At 42.9% G+C, this 23,284-nt stretch overlaps 1 protein-coding gene across 1 annotated transcript in view; it reads right to left on the bottom strand.

Annotated features, from left to right (window-relative positions):
* LOC107188726 (titin-like) overlaps window positions 1-23,284 on the bottom strand; it is a 65,177-nt gene that overhangs the window by 27,116 nt on the left and 14,777 nt on the right. Inside the window, exon 2 of the mRNA XM_015577069.1 lies at window positions 3,178-3,281. Coding sequence (XP_015432555.1) covers window positions 3,178-3,259 — 82 coding nt within the window. The 5' untranslated portion in view covers window positions 3,260-3,281. The remainder of the gene's footprint in view (window positions 1-3,177; window positions 3,282-23,284) is intronic.

The raw sequence follows: 23,284 nt of genomic DNA, 5'->3' as shown, positions 1-23,284 counted from the left end.
CTTCTGCGAGAATTTCGAAATCTGGTTCTGTCGCGCCAAAGAAATCAATTGTCTGTCAGCTTTTTGTCGGATTCGCGTCGGCTTCCGCAGTCTCGATTGGGAATCGACGAGCGGACGATTTAAGAACGGTCATTGAATTGACGCTCGAAATGGATTCAGTTCATCGAATTTAATGTTTCCTGGATTTTGGGAAGATATACAAGCTTGCTCCAGAAGCGAATGATCAATCTTTCGGAACTTGTTTTGCTGATTTCACGGACGAGGAAGAAGTCAGATGGTCATCTGTCCAGAAACATGCTGCTTCTGAATTTCAACATTTTTTGAGTACAGTACTGTTTGATAAGAATGTCTGGAAACTTTGTACAAGATTTCAAAACATCGCCATATATTCATTTGTTTAGGAAGAATATGACGAACTATAATGGAATTAATTCACTCGATGATACGATACTTCGACGAAGTTTGGAATGTAATGTCGGTTCTAAAAATATTAAGAATATCGTGAAATATTTTCCAAAGGTACAAGTAAAACTTCAAGCAACGAGTTTAAATAACAATGCATTTCAACGATGCAACAACGAAAGCGATTCTTCGCTGCAGGAATTACACAAAACGGTTTCGTCTCTCGATCAGAATCATTCCAAACTCGTTCCCCGATTGTGTTTTCTGCCATGGCGGGAATAATTTCAAGTGAATCGTCGAACGATAAAAAACGTTCAAGAGGACAATGTCCGCGTGCTTGCGAAGCGAACAAAACTCGCCGGTTTTTCTGAACGACGCTCAGAGTCGGCGATATGTAGGGAATATCGATCCGTTCCCCGAATGCAGACGTTTAAATCCGAACGTCGAAGAAAATCGCGCGCCAGGTGGATCGATGCGATCGAGGTGCGTCGATCTTGAATCGCACTGTTGCTCGAAAGGGAAACTCCTAGTGCAAGAAGAACGGACCGCAGTTCGCGCGAGGGACAAGATCGCCTGTCGATCCGGCTGAAAAAAGGAGGCACGAACTCGAAGAATTCAACTGTGCTCGAACCGTTTATCCACACCTGCTGTTCGGTGAATTAGCCGCGGCCAATTGTCGAGAGGGGGGAGGGGATAGAACGTGGTAAAAACGGTGCATCTCCAATGAGATCTCATTGACGATGCGACGTTTTTGCACGTTGTCGCTTTCGAGGTAGCAGACGTTGTTCCAGGAATGATCCTCGCCCCGTACGCGCCGCGGGAAAACAGGATCGATTCTCTGTGCTGGCGTTGATGGATCGTGAGAGGGATGGCCAAGGTCCAGGAAGCAATTACCAAGCTCGATATCTCTCGAAGAATTTCACATCGTGCGGTAACTCCAAGCGATACGCCGACATATATTTATATTTATAAGAAGCCCAGGCCGATTCGTATGGATTCTAAATTGGTTCCACGGTTTCGATTGAAATTCGTCCCGAGGACGTATTAACGTCATTTGACAAGCGGAATGGGAATGACTGGATCCATATCAGAAATCCGATCGTGTCGAGTGTCGAATGTCAATTTTGTGTTTTACCGTTTCGCGATTGGAACCTGAGGAAATTTGTTAACGTGAAAGATCAGAGAAGCATGTTTCTCAGGAACTTGACCTCCGGGACTCGTGTGACGTAATTTGTGACGCAGGTGAAAGTAGAGTCGGCTGTTTTCGAGCGATTTCCGATGCAACGCGTCCCGTTCACGCGGGAACGACTAATCGATACCGATGGAATACTGTCGATCGATCGGTGAAAGAACGACGATTCGTATACACGTAATTCGAAACCAGCTCGACGTGAACGGAAGAGGCTTCCATGATGCCTTGAAGAGCGTGACTCGTGATGGAGAGAAGACGGCCGCAACGGGACGACCCGAGAGCCTGAGACCCGTCAAAGAACGAATATGGTGTGCTAGATCCATGGGAAAGCACCTTGGGCCCCCGAGGATGCCAAAGGTGAGAGCATTATGAGGTAAGACCATTATTTTGTTAGGCGGGAAGGGAGAGACGAGGATAGGTTCGATGTCCTGACAGAACCCGGCTGTCTCATTCAGATATCGACTGACTCCGTGAGTCATCGTGGTAGCTTCAGACGAAATATTTTTCGAAGAATTTTGTATATCTATGTTGTACGGTAAATAATGTTGTTTAAACTGCAGAATACTTGTTAAAAGATGTCATTTAAACTGTGAAATTAAATTTATATTGTCCTATCTTTTAAAATATATTGAACGATATGTTTAGGCTTCACATTTTCATTTATATTGACTAATTGGACGATATGAAAATAGTAGTAAAATATTGTATAATAAAACTGTATACAATCTTTATTCTTTTATTTTGTATTTATCAGTATTTTAATATTTCCGGAACTGTGTCCCTTGGAGATTTCAATGACGGCACAAAACGGGTCGTCTGACGGTCAGCATTAACGTTCTAATCATATTATGTATAACCCACATAAGTGTATTTATATATATAATGTGTGATTATGTTTTGCAGTTATATTAAAACTTTTAAAGAAAGAATCTAATTTCTTGTTGAACCTATAGATTGGGGATACCAATTACTCGGCCCTGTATGTTTGTCTATTCCCTATCATAAACTTTAAACTTTCACATTTATATATCTATAAATTCTTATGCTTTAACCCATAATAATATTTGTATCATTAATCATTATTAATTACATTACACTCGCGTCGATTTCATGTCGAAACACAATGAATTATTTCCTTCAATATTAATCTGTACGTATAATAATTGAGCAGATAAAAATTATACTAATTTTTCGCGTATATAAAGTATAAATAAATTGTACGCTTGAAAATTTTCCGCGGTCTACAACTGAAAATTTGTTAACTTTGGGCAGACATTGCTCGGATTAGAAATTGAAATTTGTTAAAGCGAGGGCATTGTGATGCCAGCAGGATCGTAGAATTGTTTTTTCGAGACGAACGTACGGAGAATGGGAAGTCTAGCCGAGAGGAACGTTCTTCCTCGTCGAGACTACTTTTTCATGCTATCTCACGTACACCTGTTCGCTGCCAAATGAGTTACGTTTCGACGCGTCGGGCGTGTTAGAGGCGTCGAAGCAAGACCAAGAAGAAGATAAAAGTCTCGCGGTGGGAAACAGGTTCCTATCAGAGGGAAGTTTATCGACGGATTCGCCGGAGAACTCACCAGAATTAGATTGCGATGCCAGTAGAACAGTCAGACATAGTATAATCCCGGGTCGACAAGGCCCGGCGCTCAAGGCCGACATGTCGGCGCACTTCTTCCGTTTCCTGAAACCACGAAAAATATGCCGTTAGTTGATTTCACTTAACCGTATCATTTTATGTCCGCGTCTGTACTATTTTCAACGTGAAACTTCTAATAATAACATCTCGGACCAGACAAACTTCCACGAAAGTATATTTCAGACGACATATGTGTTGCTGAACAAATTATTTTCTTAAAATTAATATACTATTCATTTCTACAGCGTGTAACTATTGTTTTATTTTCTCAACTATATTATGTTTCCGTGAAATGAAAAATATTACCGAGTTTTAACCTTTTCGTTCTCAGTATTGCCATATGGCTACGTATTCGAAATTATGAAATAATATATTAGTAATAGTTTCCTCTAATCTTGTATAGATGGTATAGCATAAATTTGAATGTGCATTTAAAAGCTTATCGGTAGAATAAAACATTAATGGTTCTTTATCTCATTTTATGGTATTCACGTGTTGAGCATTGTTATAAATACAATAGAAACTTACAAAACTTTTATTTTCTTTCAAATATGTCGAGAAGATTTATTGATCAAAAGTAAGAACAAAATGGAGTTTTATTATATATAATAACATTATAATGAGAATTATTACACGTAACTGTGATAAAAGTAAAAATGTTGTCAAATGACAACAAACCAAAAATGGCCTTATACAGTTTCAAAATGTTAACATGTTCTTGTTAAATGTGAATCCATTGTATGTAATATAATATACACAAAAATACGACAAAATATTTCTTTGGTAATTTTTAAATAACTTGAGAATGAAAGGTTTAACGCACATAATACACGACATGTGAATTATAAATTTTTTAATTAATACAAATAACTGGATTTTTGAAAGTAGTATGGTCGAAAACCTGAAGTATTCGGTTACGTTTAAAATACGCGAATTATAAACGATATACCTTCCTTATAAATTATCAATTTCTTAAATTGCATTCTTTTCGGTATTGGGTGTAAAATTTCCAACTATGATTAAAAATATGTATGCTAAATTAATATTCGATTTACCATTTATTTCACTACCTGGAATAAATTTACCAAGTGCTGGAAGACTTTCCTTCTACGCCATTTTTTCCCCTAGTGGAAGCCGAGTTTGCTCATCGGTGTACACACATACTCTGATTTCTGCATAAAAATGTAACTGAAGAATTACTAACACAAATTACTAATCGTATTTATAAATACTATATAATATTCTTAAATCATCTAGTTCTGATATTTTCGCACTGAGCAAGATATGCTGGCGATCGTTTGAAGAGTAATCAGAAAAGAATTCCCGCGAAACGGAAGTCAGAGATCTTGGCCATCGATTAGTCATGTTTTCTATTATTATCGTCGAGCCCATGAACTCGCAAAGTGTAACACAAGCCGTTGCACGTTCTCCTCCGTTTAATGTTAAGGTCGCGTTTATCCTGTCACGTGGCATTCTAGTGTAACAGTCTATCCGACAGCTGGACGTGCGGGTAACTACGGTCTGGACGCGAGCCAATCGCATACCTTCGCACTTTGACCGGCTAGTTCTCGCGATATTCGTTCACGGTATGCAGATCAGCGTGTCTGGTGAATAAGCACGAGTGTTTCGCTGTTAAACGAGACGTGAAAATACACAGACACGGATCGTTCCTCCAGTTCGCCGAGTGAAACGGACGGACAGATCGCTTAATAGAAGTCCCTGAATACGTGTAAATTTATTAGAAGTGGGCGCGTGGGAACACGTCGCTCTGCTCGTGTGATTTCCGGTTGCTCGGAGTTCTATGGCGTGCATGTAAAGAAATTTCTGTCCTTTCAAGATTCGTCTTTCAGATCGCACGAAACTGTAGATATCCTAATGGCTTCCATTATGGACCTCGACTAACGTCCCTTTCGTTCGAAATGTATCTTCACGGGTCGTGACGCGATCTTTTTTCTTGTAACTAATAAAATAATACGAAACCGCAGAAATTCTACAAATTTTCCGTTGGAATTCATTTCACCGACCCCATGAATTTTGACAGACTCACCTTTGTCGAGACCACGACCAACGCACGAGGAAACTTTTTCATCCTTCGGCTGACACGCAGTCATCCACGGGCTCACCGAGCAAGAATTCGACAAAGGGTGAATCGCCGATCGAAGAAAGAGAAACCGTTGGAGGAACGAATTACGTATGTTAGAAACGAAACTTCATAGATCTATCGGGTGGAGGGATGAGGGGGGAAGGTGAGTCGAGGAGCAAAAAGAGGGATCGACAGGAAGGAGAAGGTGGACTTCGGTGAAGCCGGCGCATACCAGTTGCGACAGCGGCTTAATACAAAGGGCCACCGAGATAAAACAGCGTGGGTAGTTTCTCTTCTACCCGTCGACTTCATCTTTCCCCGGTCGTCCCGTGCTTCCTCCAGCGGCGGCTCATTGCGATCGAGTGGAAGGAACGTGGCTCGTGACACCTAAGCTCGCCTGTTCCCCCGTTCAAATCGCTGGCACGCCACTTGCCGTAGGATCGTGTAATGGATCCCTTCGTCCTCCCTCCCTGTAACCCCTTGGGACGAATCCCTCTCCCCCTCCCACTCGTGTTTTCGCTGCGCGAGATGGACGAGCGCCGCGGGAAGGATGGTATCACGGTTCTCGAACCGGCGAAACCTACGTGTCATTGCGTATTCAGGATACGGCCCATTGAACCGAGGAATTCGGTGAATGGATATGAACGCGCATTGACAAGTGCGCACGCCTCGGCGACTCGCTCAAGTATTCGTTGGCGAAGAGCACTTGGTACTCGACGTCGCGCGGAGGCGGTTGAATTCGCGGGATATGAAGGTCAAGCTTCTGGAATTCGATTCTCGAGGTAGTCCTGTCGCTTTGGCACGTTGTCCGGTGACGGACCGATTGAGAATGGTATGCTACGTAGGGAAATTATTGATTGGATCTCGGCGAAAGAAATGGCGGATTATTTCGATTAAAATTGGTATCGTAACTTTAACCCCCATGCACTGCTCCGGTCAATTTGAACTAAACTTAAGCTTTAACTGTATTGTTTATCGGAGAAACTTGTAAATTAAATTGGCATACCAGTGGTTTATATGCATAATCATCATGCAATAGATAAGTATATTATCTTAATTAGATTTTAACTTATAAGACCAAGTTTAATTGAAGGAAGAGTAACGCAACGATTTACTGAATAATGTACGAAGGTTAAATGAATTCAGGTTTTGCCCTTTGTATCAATTATTTTGTAATATATTATAATACGTTACTATGTTAACTACTATCTTTCTTGAATAATTTCATTATTGAACAGCAATTTTGAATCGGAGACATTAGTGAAGTTCTGAGTAAGTCTTCTTTTTGCAATAACTTCTTAACACTATACTGACCGGTAACCTATTAATAGACTTTTGAATTTCAGTACTTATGTGGTAGATAAGAAGCCTATTAATTTACCCTCAGATCATGGTTACAGAAAAATTGTTACGGTATTATATGAGAGTTCTTGTTATTCTCCACGAACGTAATGTGCTACTGTGATTAAACTGTTCAATACTAATTCCTTGGCTGTTGGTCATTGGATCTACTAAAGCTATTAAATAACAGCCAGTATGTAATACGTTAAGAAATCAATTACTATTTGCTGTGTACATAAAATTCACGTCTCAGTTCCATTAAAGAATCTCGAGACACACTTCTGACATCGTATAAAACGATAGAATGACCCAGAAAACGGAATAAAACACACTGACGTGTGGGTACCTGGGAATAAAACGGTAAAACCTAAGAACGCATACGAAGTCACGGAAGTTATACAACGAGCGGGCATGACCTACAAACAAATCCAATTAATATGATCGTTCAATACTGTCCGAAGAGTCAATTACATCCTTTCCACTGACTCTGAAGATGTTCAGTACCCTCTCAACATACGTTGCGGTTGAAATTCAATAATTAAAAGGGCCGCCAATATCTACTCGTGCCTATTTCCCTTCGACATTCAATGAATCCCCGTGCTATTATCGCATTCTCACGGGCCTCTGTGTTCGTTAACAGAACCGTGAACGCCGTTACGCTGTAACAAGTAAGAAAGGACACACCCACGCGTTGACGCGTCGTGAATAGAGAATGCGAATGGCGTTGTTTTAAGCGGAGGCGAGTATCGGCCACGCTTCGATCCGTTTCCCTTTTTTTCCCCCCTTCTCGGGGCCGATGTTTCCCTTTCTTCGGGATCCAACGGGCATCAACCGGTGCTTGATTCACCCTGATTCGTCGCGAGTCGCGTTACTTTCGTTCTTCGCTTCGGGACCCGGTTGTGGCCGCACTCGTCGAACCGCGACTAATTTCACTTGCGCTCTCGATACGGCCGTTCCGCAAACTTAAGGCCGATTTCACGAGGCGATATGGAAGATCGCCACGGAACGGGTAGCCGGCCGCGCTGCGGGCGTAATGACGCGTGATGAACGAAACACGGGTGGCGGCGGCCGGGTGAAATGGTATATTCGACCGGTTAATCGGGAATCACGGCTGATTTCACGTGTCGGAATTAAATCCTCCCCGGGTTTTATCGCATGTAACGTAGTTACACGGTTACGACCCTGGCCGGCGAAATTGAATTCTGATTCGATCGCGAACCGGCGGAGCCCCGTGGTTCCGCGCAGTTAACTGCCGCCGGCAGATGCTTCAGCCACTTAGGGCGATAGCTGAAACGAGGTTTAGACGATATGGTGTCTTGTATTAAAGGAAATATAGGTACCCGGAAAGTTAAATCAATTATTACGACTAGCCGACGTTCTCGAAGAGTTTGGAAGGAAATTTGTTACTTGGTCATTTTCGTTTCTTAAATTTGTTTTATAATGGTTTTTCGGTAACTGTGAAGTTTAATGAGATCATGGGTGTACGTAGGGTCTCCAAATTGTTCAAAAGTTTGAATGTAGTTTAAAGAGATTGAGAATGTACTTATTTCTGATTCATTTGAAATTTATGAACATTAATGAACTGGGGGTAATAAATTCTTTATACTCAGATAATCTAATAATATCTTGTCACTAATATAAGATAACGATGCTATAAATTTTGTTAGATTTATTAACCTTTCACGATGAATCAATGTTAATATGAATCAGAAACCTGAGAACGGTTTAATTTCCATAAATCAGTCGGTCAGTATGGCTTATGCTCGTTTAGAACTACGTCTTTAATTAATATCTGTGTATATTAACTACCTTATACTAGAGCCTGCGACAGGCATGTATTTATTTGAAGGGAATCCAAAGAAAACGAAAATAAATTTAACGTTCCCGTTATTGTTATTTCGTAGTAAATCAAGAAATATGTTGAAGCCATCTGTTAGATATTAGAAATATTCTAAACTGCTCATCTTTCTTCCCGTACAGGCCATTATGCTATTACCATTATCCTCTCATAAACCCTAAGACTGGGCTGATTACAAAATATACTTTCACAACGTTATTATATTCATCTCTTAAACTGTTTTTTAGACCACCACCGTATCGCCAGGTATACTGCAGGCTAATCGCGGAATTTATATTAACCAATAGGATAAGAGGACAGCTAGAAACCGCAGTTAGAAACACAACAGTCTGATAACGATCGTCGAACCGCTCCTACTCAGGATAACAGCTGTTCGCGCGATAATTGCAGCCGCATAGGAGTTTGACTCGAGTATAAGGTGCAGGTAGGTGCACCCACAGGTCCGATGAAATGGGGTGCTGGTGCCAGAGGTTCCGTTAGAGCCCGGAGGCTGCGTTCGTTCACCATTACCGTGGAACGCGGAATATGATTACCTTCACCTGGGAACAGACTGCCGGTATCCCCTCCGGAGTAAGAGACCGTGGGCGAAGTTTCCACCGCGGATACGGTGTCCCGATTCGTCGTTGATACTTGGCGATGTTTCGCGATTAGCTAAAAGACTCGAGCCTCCCCCCCTTCTTCCCCAATCCCTTGCTTCAACGGGGCCCGTTGTCTCAGTGTCAGCGGGCCGTGAGATCGGGACCGGCGAATCGAAGCGAGAAGAGGCTTCGCGTTAACGACAAACGAGCCAATATACCCGGAGGGGGCGAGGCAAGGGGGGCCCATTTACGCGTCCAGCTAATTCGATTTCACGTTGCGTGCTATGCAAATCGGTGATTCGAGGGAAGCGACTTGCGACGAGCCGACTTGCGTGCGTGCAACACACGACGCGTCTAAGGAACTGGTCGGGAAATGTTGCGCGATAAAACGCTCCTCCAGCGTTTCGTATCTACTAATTGGAACACCTTCAGTTCGGGTCCCCTCAGGACGCCGAGCATTTTTTGTCGAGCTGTTATCGTGCGGGGAACGTATAACGGTCGGTATTTCGTATAAAGTGCTTTAAACAGTGCCACGGGGACCGGTGACACGACTCGATGCGGTTACTTCCGACATGGTAATACTCCAGTCGGGTATCGTACCCGATCGGCCAATCACTAACGGACCCCGTCCGCCTCACCTAAAAGGCAGAACGGACCCGACCTGTGTCGACGCGGTGCTTCATCTTCCCGGAGGACGACGCGAGATTCCACGACCTGGGGACTCGATAATTGACAACCAGGATTATCTTAAATCCTACATGCTTGTAACTGGATGCTCGGCTTCGGTGGTGCCCATAATACGTCCTTGGGAACCTGCTTGATCAGCCGTGTTTCCTACATTAGCCGAGAAACCGGGATGGTAATTATTCACTCCGGATCGGATCGTAATTGCTACCAAAAGTGTCTTCGGATAAGATCGTTGATGGAATCTCTATTTCGAAACATCGTTATTTTAAGAACAGGCGTTTAGTATTCAACGGCGTGACTATTATAAGACGGAAGTGATATTACAGGTACTTGGGGAAAGATGTATCGAATTAACGGTGGTTTCGAAAACGTCGCGGAAAAGTAAAGTTCTTGAAGATAAATTTATCCACCGATTCTTCTCAAAAGTGATGGCAACATCGATTATCAACGAAGCGTATAGTCTAGATGTTACAGTCACTCGACAAATCTCAATGCTAACTTTCGTGTTACAACAGTATAATACAAAATACTTTGACGTTTCTATAGGGAAATCATTATGTACCCAGAATAAAAACTTTAAGAGTCTGAAACAACCGAGCTCGTGAACGGTAAAGAAGAATCTCTGTCTAATAAACGATCGAGTCGAATGTAAGAGCGGTCGTGATCCGCACGTTTCAGTTTATGGGTGCAAACGGGTTCAAAGATCACGGGATCAACATGAAGGTGGACACTCGCAGTGTAGGTGAATCGCCGGCAAATGACGTTATGTAAATTGGTGTGCAAACTGCGGTGTCCCGTGACCCTGCTACCATTAGCCTTTCCAGCCACAGATACCTCTCCGGTCTTCTTGTCCTGGGAACTATCCGTGTTATTATTTGTGGGAATTAGCATTATGAGCGCCCCCTTCCATCCGTTTCGCTTCTTCTGGACCTTGCGTGTCCCGTGAAGGAGTTTGGCCCGGAGAAAAAGACTTGTCTCACCCTTGGACGAAGGACTTCCGCATGCCGGTTACTGAACACATCCAGCCTAGTCCCCGCGGCCACCCGACAGGTTGACGGCCAGCGGCTCGTTACGCGATCATCAGCAGACAATCTCCGCACGAAAGGAGTTGCGTTTGGCCCGTTTCGAGTGATTCGAAACTGATCTGTGCCAAGAAGTTACGCGATTGAAAATTAAGCCTGGAGGGACACGCAGTGGAAGATTCTTCGCAGTACCGTTTCGATATACACTTGACTTTAACGTTTTCCGATGGTCTTCTCGTACCAGATGATAGTTATTCTGTTAATAGAAATGTATACCTAATCGTTCAAAAGAATTAGTCTTTTGTGATATTTTCTTGCAAGATTTTATGTTCAAGCAAGAACATCCAAAAGCTTCCTTTTCTATGTTTTCTTTCTATATATACTTAATTGAAAAAATATGGTAATTTAGTCGGATCAGTTAAATAGTTTTCTAACTGTTCGTTCAATGCGCTATATGATAGTGCTATTTTGTTATAGTTACTCTGACCGAGTGTGTCTGCCAACTGTGTAATGTTTTTACTAATATCAACATTTTCATTTCTGTTCTGTTGTTTGTGGAGATGTTTACATCGTTTATGAGTTACTCTTGATTGTTTAATAAAACAATTCGTTTGATAAAAACAATTACGATAAATCAATTTAGTGAAAGAATATAATTTTTATCGAAGTACTCCATCTTACCTGCAAAATGCTGATTTTTTATTGATTAAAGACAGAAAAAAAAATTTACCGATTCAGACTCGCGCTCTGATTGGTAGGGGTTTTTCGTTAATATCTCGTTAACAAAGCCTCGGGTAACATTTTCGCTAAGGAAAAAGTTTCAAATCCTCCCAAGAACCCCTCATTTCCGGGCGTCCACAAAATTTTGGGACACCCTGTATACTTAATATTACATTATATACATGTTTACAGAAATTGTTCAGATATTAACGCACGGTCACGATCGGAGAACCCCATAAATTCCTGTGCGTGCCATTTCGTGGTTAATCTAAAACGACACAATTATTCAGCTCGCAAAATGATGCGTGTAATCCTGCAGAGATTCGCAATTATCGTGCAGCAACAAGATTGAGCAATTTATATGTCTCATTTTCGATCTTTCCAAACGAGGATCGCGAGCGACCGAAGCTGAGACTGAGAGAACACTTAATAGAGTCGATAACGTTCTTTCCTCCTGCGAACGTGGTTTATGGGACCGCATTAGCCAATGACGTTGTCAAACGGATGAAATTCATACGGGGGAACGTCTTCGTGAATTCCGTGGAACCGACGGGTGTTTCAGGGAGCGTGGAGAAAAGAAAAAAAAAATGCAGAACCGGTCGATCGGTCGGGGCGAATTCCAGGGAAGCACCGAGTTGAAACGCGATTTGCGCGGCGCGAACGAACCAAATATGGCGAAGGGTAGACGCACTCGCGGCGCTGCCCCGCTGGATTCAGGTGAAGACGAGGAGTCGGGAGGTTTATCCTCGACCCCACGTAATTCTAGCTCAGGTAGATCTATAAATAGAGGGCCCCGTGTACATGATGCCGACCTGTTGCTCGAGCACCCTCGTGTGAACGCCGAGGCCCTGAGTAATCGAACCCCGTTGTTCCGACGGGTATCTTCTGCGCGCCGTGCCGCCTCACGTTCCATCGTTCCATCGTGCCCAAAAGCACTCGCCGCTTCGAGAGGTCATTAGGCGTAATGAATACCCGATAGCCCCCTTAACCAGCAATATAATCGCCACGCGGAGTTCTAAACACCGTCGGTGCGCTCGCCTCTCCTCTTCTTCTTCTTCCACGGCTTCGTCCGTGCTAATGATTCCAGCCGGCAATACTCCGCGTATCTTCGCGTTTCAAAGTTACGACTATTTTCGACGTTATTGCAAACTTCACGGATTTTTCGGAGAAGTTACTTTTAACCTGGGAGAAATCATTGAAACGATAAGTTACACGAGTACCAGAACGTGAAGAATAGTAGAGCTCGTTTAATCGAAAACTTTCAGGGGATAGGACTGGTCAGATAATTTTGATGATCAAGTAATAGGAGTTATTTGTATAACAGAAGGGACAGTATCATTAGAGAGTCACTATGATGATGTACTAGAATTGTTATTTGGTGTACACTGACGTGCAAACTCGGCTTCCGCTAGCGGAAAGTGGCGTAGAAGAAAAGTCTGTTACTACTTAGTAAATTTATTTCAAGTACTGAAATAAATGTTAAACCGAATGCTAGTTTGGCATAAATTTCAGTATCTCTCGAGATCAAGTGATAGGAGGCCCTTCCCCTACGGCACTTTTTGCTAGCGAGGGTACCTACACGTAGTTTAGATAATAGAAGTTCAGCCATAAGTTCGATCGACCGGTTATTTAAGAAATTTTCGTTCGAATAAATGGACTATTACTTGTGTTTAATCGAACTACCATACAGGTACGTTGTTCAAAGTTATTTCGAAAGGTAAACTACTGTACTAGACAAATGTGTGTACAAGATCTACCAATTTCGAGGTGTAGACACTAAACACGGCGACAAATCACTCTTACACGTTACTTTGTAGTAAAAAGAAGAAGATATCATCGTATTAATAATACATATCATGAGTCGTTATTATTAATTTTATGCCTTACACATGAGGGCTACAAAATCGTAAGTTCGTTGAACAGGAGAGGCAATGACACATTATGTAAAGTACGCGAATCAAGTGGGGCTCAATTTGTGGCAAGCTTAATCGTTTTTCCCGTAACGGCTACCATCATCCGATTTTTCTTATAGCGAACCGTTCGACTATATTGTACGAGGCTGAAGAAGTCCATCAGGGTATTCAAAGTCCCCATTTATCGTGCCCATCCTCCGAGTGATGCGTCGCGATTGAAACGTCCCCTCTGTGTCGATCGATCGCTCAGCAGCACGTAATAACAAGTATTACCGCAAGATGCGGCGATTCCCCTGGTATTATAATATCTTGTTGGAAGATCGCATCGGGCCGGGTGCCCAGAGCCTCGAGATGAGAGATACTCATCCCTTTCCTCTCCTTTACCGATCATCGAACGTTGCTCGCGTTCGCTGTATGGAAACACTTTTTTCAAACGGACACGAGCGTGAAAAATCCGCGTAATGTTACTGCCATTAAAGCACAGCGTGGTACATTCATTATGGTGATTATTAAATTCGAGCAATTTGCTCGTGGCGCGTATCATTTCTTTTAAGAACGCGGCGTTTCATCTTTCGAGCGTGCGTTCAGTTTTCTGTTCGTAACACGTTCGTTTTCATTGGGCTGAAGGGAAATCTTTTCTTCTATCTTTTAATATAAATTTAGTCATTTAACACTAGAACTACCGACAATAAACGCATATTTGCTTCGATCGGTGGATAAACGTGAAAAACTTTTGAATATTTAGAGATTTAGAAATTTACTAATTTCTTCACTTTCATATCGTAATAAAAGGTGCAAAAGATCTAAGAAAATGTATTGTCGTAATATATTAATCGTTGTTGTAAGAGTGTATTAACAAGTTATTTTGACTTGCTTGGTAGTTCTAGTGTTGAGATCGACAGTCTTTTTAAATGATATATATTTTATTTTGAATTGAAATTGAAAGTCGATTGTGTCTTCTGTAGAGGGATGATCTAGTAGATCTGCCACCCAGAAAAATTTCGTAAATAAAAGTACAATACTTTAAACGAGATAGCACCAGTGTAACGTTGTTGAATACATGAAATGGATCTCCTGGCAAATTACATGCTTTCTGTATTGTAATAGTAGATTTAATGGAAATATTGTACAATGTTCATATTGTTATGACAATGTAATGTTTTCATTCTCTTTGCTTTGCTATTTTTTAATATTTTTCACAGTAATCTGTTCCAATGTACTATCTATATCTAATGAATTAGGATAAAGTTTGTTAGACCAAATTATTTTTTCATATTTAACATATGATCAATACCAGGCAAATCATTATCTATAAGAAATAAATTTAACTGTTATTTCGACCTCGATATTTTTACGAAAAATATTACATTTAATAAACAATATTTTCTACATTTCAACAAATATTATCAGTTACCCAAAATAACAAAGGGACGAATAAAGATAAATACTTATTACCACTTATAAAATTAAAAACTGAAATATTTGCATTTTTCATCGGACTAATGGAAAATTAGAGCTGAAACGAATGTAATGGTCAAGGGTTCTTTCCATGTAACCTAGGAAGACGCCGCAAGATATTAACGTCATCCAGAAGCGGAACACGGTACCAAACAACCATTCACCGTACAATTAACTCGATTATTATTATCGCGCGCATAACTCGGCCATAAGGTACTCGCATTCTTTGCAACCTTGCCTCCCGTGTATATCTCCCATACACATCTAGAAAAGTAATAAAAGCGTAATTCCATCTTCCACCCCGGTGCCGTTTATCTCCACGCCGGGAGTTCCCTTCGAACGTTTTCTCACTTCTTCATCTTCTTACGTCTCCCGTAGCCACACGTTTTCCTTTTCCGAGGACCGTGGAAAAATTCACGTGGAACGCGACGAAACAATTTCCGCTCCGGCCCCGCGATATTATTATTTTCCCTTTCCGTTCCCGGTCGGTTTTTATGGCGGAAGTCGCTTCTTATCTAATTTCGACGAGGCGGCGCCTCCTGGCAAAAAAACTCTCTCTCGTTCACAGAGTTTATACGATCTATTAACGCCTTTGCCGATTTTTATCCCTTTACCTTTTACCCCGCCCGTGATCGACAGCCTCTTTGACAACGACTGCTCTCCCACCGATTTCGTGGGCTTTCGCGTCGGCTCACCTGTGTGTCTCAGCGTTAAAACGATGCGGAAGGGGGGCGTTAGAAGCCGCAATAAAAGCGAGACTCTCTTTTTTGTTCGACGAGAGAGCCTTTTCCACCGCGTCTTTCACGTTCCCAAGACTACCTTTTTCTCCCTACTCCCCCCTCCGGGCCAGGGCAAACCCTAGCTTCGCTGCCGAGTTTCCGGCGAGAAGTGCCTAGGCCCGTGTAAACACGAACAGGGCATCGGGAATGCAACGCGTCGCACCACGGATAATCCGTAAGTGGCTGTTTTGTGTCTGGGGTGTCGTGTCTATTCTCCGAGCAGAGTTCCTTCTGGTGTTCTGGCACGCACGCGGCGGAGAACGCATCGCGAGGCGAGCATCCTCGCGCTCCGGTTTATTCGCGGCTTCATCGTAATCTCGGGTTTTCTTCGAGCCGGGACGATCGGTGCTGCCTATCCCTATAATTTGTACCCTCGAACCCCGTTTCCCGGATGGCTGCGATTCGAGACGCGGTAATTGTAGAATTAATTTCGCCACAAAGTAGAGAACCGTAGCGCGGAACAGGTTCCCTCGCATTGGCTCCATCCGCTATCTGTAAGCGCGTGTGTGTGTACGCGATCTTCTATCGGCGATCATAGACGAGAAGCGGTAATCCAATTACGCGAGACTTTTTCCCGCGGTGCTTATAATATTCAACGCGATATTAGCGAGATACGCGGATAGCCGGCGGAGGCATCGTCGGCCGATCATCGAGGCAATTTGCACGAAATTAAAATGGCCGTGATCCACGGCCGCAAGAGGGTTGGATCAAGGTTTGGGTCCGGTAATCGGAGGCGGATGATTGCGACAGCTGTAGCCCCGTGTGTCGCGATCGCGGGAAGGGTGATCGTAGCCGAACTGGTCCCTCGTAATTTGAGGTATCGGGGCGGCAGGTTCCGATCGCGCTAGCCGCCTATCGGATCGCGTAATAACAGGAAGGCTTTCGTTGATCGTGGTAATTAAAACACGGCACGTTGTAATCTTCAGTCCATTAAAGCCCATCAATTATGCCCTTGCGCCCTTCCCTCAACGAGACTGATCTTCCGAGGCGAATCTTGCCACGGTTGTGCATAATTCAGTACGCGTTTCGCGATAATAGGAACTGGGGGTCCACTGGAATCGATAGGTTCCTGGAAAGGTACTTTAGGTGATTTAGAGGCTCGCCCATCCCCTCTCCCGTACCCGTCCGCTCTTCACGGTTCTCGATTAAAATTTTTTGTTGCCACCCCGTTTCGTCCTGGACGCGACGCTCCTTTTGTACCGGTCCAGAGCCTGGGTGTATAACGAATCCTATTATACCGAGCTGCTCTCCAGGAAATTAATTAAACGAAAATGTCAAAGATCCGGTGGATTTCGAGACCTATTTCGGTACAGTCGATCTTGCCGGCTGGCTGAATCTTCGTTGGTGGTATACGTGACTTTTATTACGAATCGCGATGGGGCAAACCCAACAGTGTATTTTATAATGCCGAATCGATTTTTGAACGGGGCATTAGTCTGGTTTCGAAGTGAAATGTCCCTGATATTCGTCGGATGAATTTATATGTACGCTGCGTTACGCTCGATTATTTTCAAACAGTCGTCAAATGCATCCAACAGGAATTCATTCTAAAGAGATATCAAACGAAGTTTACACTCCATTACTAATTCAAGAGATCTTTCTGTGGTGTCTGGACGATCATTCCATATCGACGAATCAGTTTCTGTCAGCGTCTAGAGAAAAGGAAAGAGAGCACGTTTTACGGCTGTGCCTTATCGCGGGCTCTGTGAAAAGCTAACGCGAAATTTCTCAGGAATTCACCAGAGAGGAGTCAACGCCCATTTCCCCCTTTCCCGATGTCATTATCCTCCCTCCCCCATCACACTTTCCCTCTGGGCCATAGGAGTTTAGATTTATAACGCTACTTAAGCTCTTCTTTATGCTCATCGGACGTAAAGACGAGCGTAACGTCGCTGCCAGGGTAATGTTTCTGCATTACGCGATACTTTACGCTTCCAGCAGATGTTTCTCAACTTCCTCCCGAGATACCACCCTCTTTGGCATAAAGAAACTATTTTATCTGAAATAGTTCGCGCAATAAACCAGCTTCTGATTGCTTCTAGAAGCTCGTGAAAGAATGCCTGATTATCCTGCCCGTCTTCGACCGCTTTGTAGTATTCCCTCGTGTGATCTTCGAGAGCGTTGGGCGCTTCCGTTATCAGCCATTCCCTTTTTCTTCACCGAGTTATTATTGGCAGACCTGGTCAGTTACGATATAAGGAGCGCCGGATATTGTTCGTTACGGGGAGCACCGGTGATTAATTATTATGCAAACTAGCGGTATCCGCGTTCCTGGTCCTTTAAGCGAGCCGGAGACGCCGGTGCGCGTACATCTCGCCGCGGTCTAATGGCACGTCTTTAGAGCGCCCGCCGGGACGTTTGAAAGAAATGGCCCGATGTAGACTGACATTCTTCCCGCGGTGGGTATAGAACGTTCCGAGAAGCGTTTCTTGGTCAATTGTAGGCCGGCGGCTTTGCACCTCTGAGATCCTGGCGTTTTATGACACTACGATGTAAATGGTCACTCGAAAGTGTCCCCTTCATCGATTCCAATAGAATATCACAGACTAGAATGATCCATTGAAATCTTCTAACGCTTAGAGTCATAGTTGATATCCTCGTTCTCTATTACCGGTTTTGGATGAATAGTTAAAAGCGGCGATTTAACAAATGGCCACTTACGTCAATGTCACAGACAGTATTTTAAGACTTGTATAAAGCAGGATAATGGAGTTATTAGAAACTGTATTCTAGGATTGATCGGAGGAATGTTTAAACGATAGTGACATTATAACTAATAGGATTCGTCGAGCACTAAAGGATAATGGCTAACGAATGGAACAGAATAATGGCTACAAACCTACGTTATGACGTGTTTATTTAATTCTAAAAAAAAAAAAACGGAATATTATATTCCGAGAATTATTTTCCTTTTCGTTCGTGTTCAAATTCGTTGCGCAACAGTGTTTGTCGTGAAGAATTTTATCATCGTTAAATCGATAGTCTTCGAAGTCGCGGTACGGACGAAGATAGACGTCGTGGCTGCGCAGCCGGAGAGGATGACAAACCCTCGCGAGACGGCTTCCCTGGGAGTTATACATAAAGAATGCGTAGCATCCAACGATCCCGGAATGTCGATTGGTCATGGCGGATTACAGTCGAGCCTCGAGGATCACTTAACGCCTTTTCCGAGTGTCGAACGTACAAGAAGGAGACGAAGAAGGCAGAAGAAGGGGACGAACTCAGTAATCGTGAATATAAAAACCTGGGGAATCTTGTTTGTTTTAAGTCTTGGATAATTCCAAATACTGTATAAATAATTTAACTAGTAACCAGTATGGAGAAATAATAATTATTTAAACTAGTATATCTAACAGGAGTACCTAATGACATCATTTGTGTAAGGCATTTTTGGAATGGAAAAAAAAAGATGTAATTTAGTACCAGTTTGGTGATCATGTGCATAGAAAACATGAAGGGCATGTTACTTATTCATTTGCTATCCCTTTATATTGAATAAGGGATCATTTCTATTAAAAGACCAGTTCAATTAAATTACATTCAATCTATTCAGTAAATCGTTCAATTTAAAAACGAGCTCTTTATGTTACGTTTCCAATTATCCTAATGTAAGGTCTCCGATACATCAATTATTTCGAAGTTAATGAAAAATTTCTGCTCTGCAATCGCGTGATTACTGTTTCCCCTCCATAAGATGTAATCGACAGAGAGGCTTTAAAACGCACTACGAAGATCTACCAGTTTTTTTCGCGAAATTGCAGAGTCCAGAGCCTGCATTAGAGATTCTCGATACTTCGAAGTACCGTTTTCCATCCAGAACATGCACTTGCATGTTCGACCAGCCTCTAATCAGAGTCGTTCGATAGTGTATCCATGCAACAGGTCGGGATTTGATGCAAATACGAGGAACGGCCTGGTACCGCGTGTACAAACAGGGAATAATTAGAATTATTATGGAGGCATGCTGTTCGCGGTGTGGTGGATAGAAGCAGCAAACTTCACTTCGTACTTCGGCTTGTTTGCGCATCGGGAAACCCTCGAAGTTACTGCATCGCCGTACTGTTTGCCGTGCGTTTACGTGGAAAGCCTGAAATATACCGAGTTTGCTTTGGGTGCGGCGTTTCGTGGCCGATGACCGTCTTGGGACCCTTAAGTTGAAGGCATCTCTGCCACTTAGCGAAACAATGTTGAAAGTAAACAGGAGCCTGGGCGAGCTTGATTGGTCAGTTCTCTTCACCGTGAGAACCACGAAAAATGTAGACGGCTTTTCAAACACAGATTTCTGAGGTATTGTACCTACAGAGTGATCGACAAAGGAAGATGAAGCAGCAATTTCTTAGAATTAATATTCTAGGTCTAATATTTTACTAGGCAATTGATATCACCAATTATTGTCATTAAGATTTAGTGAAACTGAAGGTATTAACGTCGAAAAGGAAAATAAATACGAACGAAAAGGAAAATCAATCTTGTATTAATGTAGAACACCTTTCGCAGAAACAACGTATCTTCTTCACAAATCATTTCTAAACCTACCCTAACCATCCGCTTTTTATTTGCTTCGATCTTTTCTCCAAAACAGTCAATAGATCCATCAAAGAATCCCTATTTCCCTATTCAAGTTTATTCAATCTGATTAAGACTGAATTAATCTGTATATACTCATCGTTGAATGATTCTTGCCTCGCGCGATGGAACAGGGTACGGGTGATGCGGCAAGAATCATTCAAGTGGTGCACCTGTGTTTGACTTCCTTGATTGTGTAAACATGGGGGCGTGAGCGATTAGACCGAAAGCAGCATGGTTATCAATAACGGTGAGTGAATCGGAGTCCAAGTTCATCAGCTATCGACGCTAGTTGAAGGTTCCCGGGAATGGCGCGGAGCGATATTCACGGTGGCCGTCTGTATATTCCCGAGCAATATCCCACGACGAGTGTCTCCAGTGACGAATCAGGAAATGACGCGGAGCAGTTGATCCAGTCACGCGTTCGGACAACCCGTCACCTTCGTCTTCCGATTCCTCGTATAGGTCGGGGTGAAGGAACCTTAATGACTGGATACAGTGAGGAGACGGGGGACGGGGAGTTGAAGAAACGGTGATCCTGTCCTCCCTGGAACAGGCATGCGCACCTGTGTCCAAGCTTTACCAAAGTAACGTGCCCGATCCCTTAGCGAGTCACGATGGCCAGTCTTCTTGTACAAGGTTTTCAGATCGACGCGACATCCCGACTAGGAAACCAGTACAAGGAAGTATCGGCGGATAGCTGGAAGAGCTTGCGCTCCTGGGAAGTAGCTACGACGAATGTACATGAGATTTCGCGGAATCGAACGTGACTCGTCGGGTTTTGCCGTCACCCGAGCCACCGGGCCATTATTGTCCTTTACACGTAGCAAAGACCACCGAATAACTCTAGGTTCGTTTCCGTCGAGAAAATGTGGAACCTCAAACTGTTGGAAATTTAAATAGACGGTTTTTGGTCATTTAAAGCTGTCTAGTAGAGATTTTACTAGATATTATTTTCATGCGCGTAATTAAATGGCCTTTAAACGCATGTTGGGTGGATTGGTGTAAAATATATCGTAAAATCAGTCATAAGAGAAGTTACCCAGACTGATAATACATGTATCTAAACAAAAGCAAAAAAGTCAAAAGAATTATGCACGGTTATTTTAACTATTTACAGAGGTGTATATTTTGACGACTTTGACGTCATGTTTCTGGAATGAAGGACCTGAATCTTCCAGGCGAGTGACATTTATTTCAATTCTTAGGAGGTCGATTTAATGTCCTATCATTATTTTGATTCGTTACTTTGCCAGATAATTATTTCATTTAAAAACCGTAATCTATAAAACGTTCTGTAAAACCTACATATTTTCTTAAGAAATAATTCAAAAGTGAAGTACGAAAACTGAAGAAAATTTTATTTAATTTTAATTTTTCAGTTGTAAAGTCATGCCAGCTATCACGCCAGTGTCATAGTAGGCACTGCCAACACGTTAATCTCCCTCCTTGTACTACAGTCAAACAAATGTATATTCACAATTTGTCTTTATGATTCCCTTAATGGGTTAACATTAGAGGCCAGTCAATCTCGACTAACATTTTATCGTTGGCGAGTCACAAAAGAGAAGAGCGAAGGTAATTATTCTCCTGGTCCAGGCGTATCTCTTTGTGGGGACGATGACATGTCTACTAGATGATTAATACTCGAGCATTGCGACCAGATCGAATAATTTTCACTGTTAATGGAACGCAGGCTGCGAGCGTTATCGGTGGCATGTAAAGAAAATGAGAATATACGAACTGTCGAGACACCGTTGTTCCGGTGGCCCCCTATAAATAGAATGGCGGAGTGCTTGATGATCAATATTCGTACGTCCGGTTGCGGAACGATCCGACGGATATTCCTAATTGAATTTCATAAGAAGTAAACATTTTGATGTATGCCTACGAACGAACCGCTTACTCTTTCTACGTTAATCGAACTTTTTCGGAAATTATCTTGCTCATCACCATGAAATTCAATTAAGTAATAAAAGTAGGTAGAGGTAATAAGAATTTCCTCTTTACATAAAGAAATTTAAGCAAAGAATCAGTAGAAGTAACAACTTCAAATCAGGAGAACATTTGTCATATTATTTGATCGAAGAATATATTTTCTTCCTGGAAATTTAGAAGTATAGCAAATTTTTCACCCGCTACATTAGGTATGTATAGAATAATTGTAAACATATGAAGCAATCCCGCGATTGAAAAGAAACGAGTGACCGTACATCCGTTCTATTTTCTTACATCACCTACTAAGATACACCTGAATTCTGGAAGGTCAGACATGTCTCATTACAAAGATAGAACTCACGAATCCTAACAGTTCTGACCACGATCAAACAAGTAAGAGTAACCAGTACACGTTCTACATTATTTCCTACTAACCCAATAAAGAATCTTTTTCATTTCTTAACGCGAATCTAAAGAGTCCCTAGAAAGAAGAGCAGGGGGCGTTATCAGGATCTCATTGTTAAGGAGTAAGAGCGCGGCTGAAACGGCATACCGTCGCAGATAGGCTCACGATCCGAATAATGCCGGTCGGTGTAGTCGAACGAGGCAGCCGGAGGTGTTAGTGGACTATAAAGAGAAGCAGAAGAAAGGTCGGCTCGTGCACGAGCCACACAGCGGGACACTGTTGTCCCCGTGGCCCAGGTGCAGGGCCACCCTCGTGCCCCCTTCCTCCTCCTCCTCCACCCCCCTTCTCACGCTCTCTCTCCGTAAGATGCAGCACGGCAGAAAGGTTACTCGTCGAGGTGGCACACCGGTGGACCGGTAAAGATCGACTCCTTGGCCCCAGGAGAGGACAAGGCGCACGGGAAATAATGTGGCGACGGTGAACCGGATGCGAGCTTGCGAACCACGAACGACGACCAGGCACAACGTACGGCCCCGTGGAGTTGTCTTACCCCGTGTAAGAACCAGATACGATCTCCATCGACTTCTGCCGCCCATTGGGGCCCACCATCGGGACAGGTTCATGCGACGACAAAACCTGTCGACGGTCTCGACACGTCAGCCTTGAAAGGATGATAATCGCCGGTAAGGACACTCACGA

Source organism: Dufourea novaeangliae, unplaced genomic scaffold, assembly GCF_001272555.1.
Source record: "Dufourea novaeangliae isolate 0120121106 unplaced genomic scaffold, ASM127255v1 scaffold108, whole genome shotgun sequence".
NCBI classification, from domain to species: domain Eukaryota; kingdom Metazoa; phylum Arthropoda; class Insecta; order Hymenoptera; family Halictidae; genus Dufourea; species Dufourea novaeangliae.
This window is presented reverse-complemented; position numbering and strand designations above follow the sequence as displayed.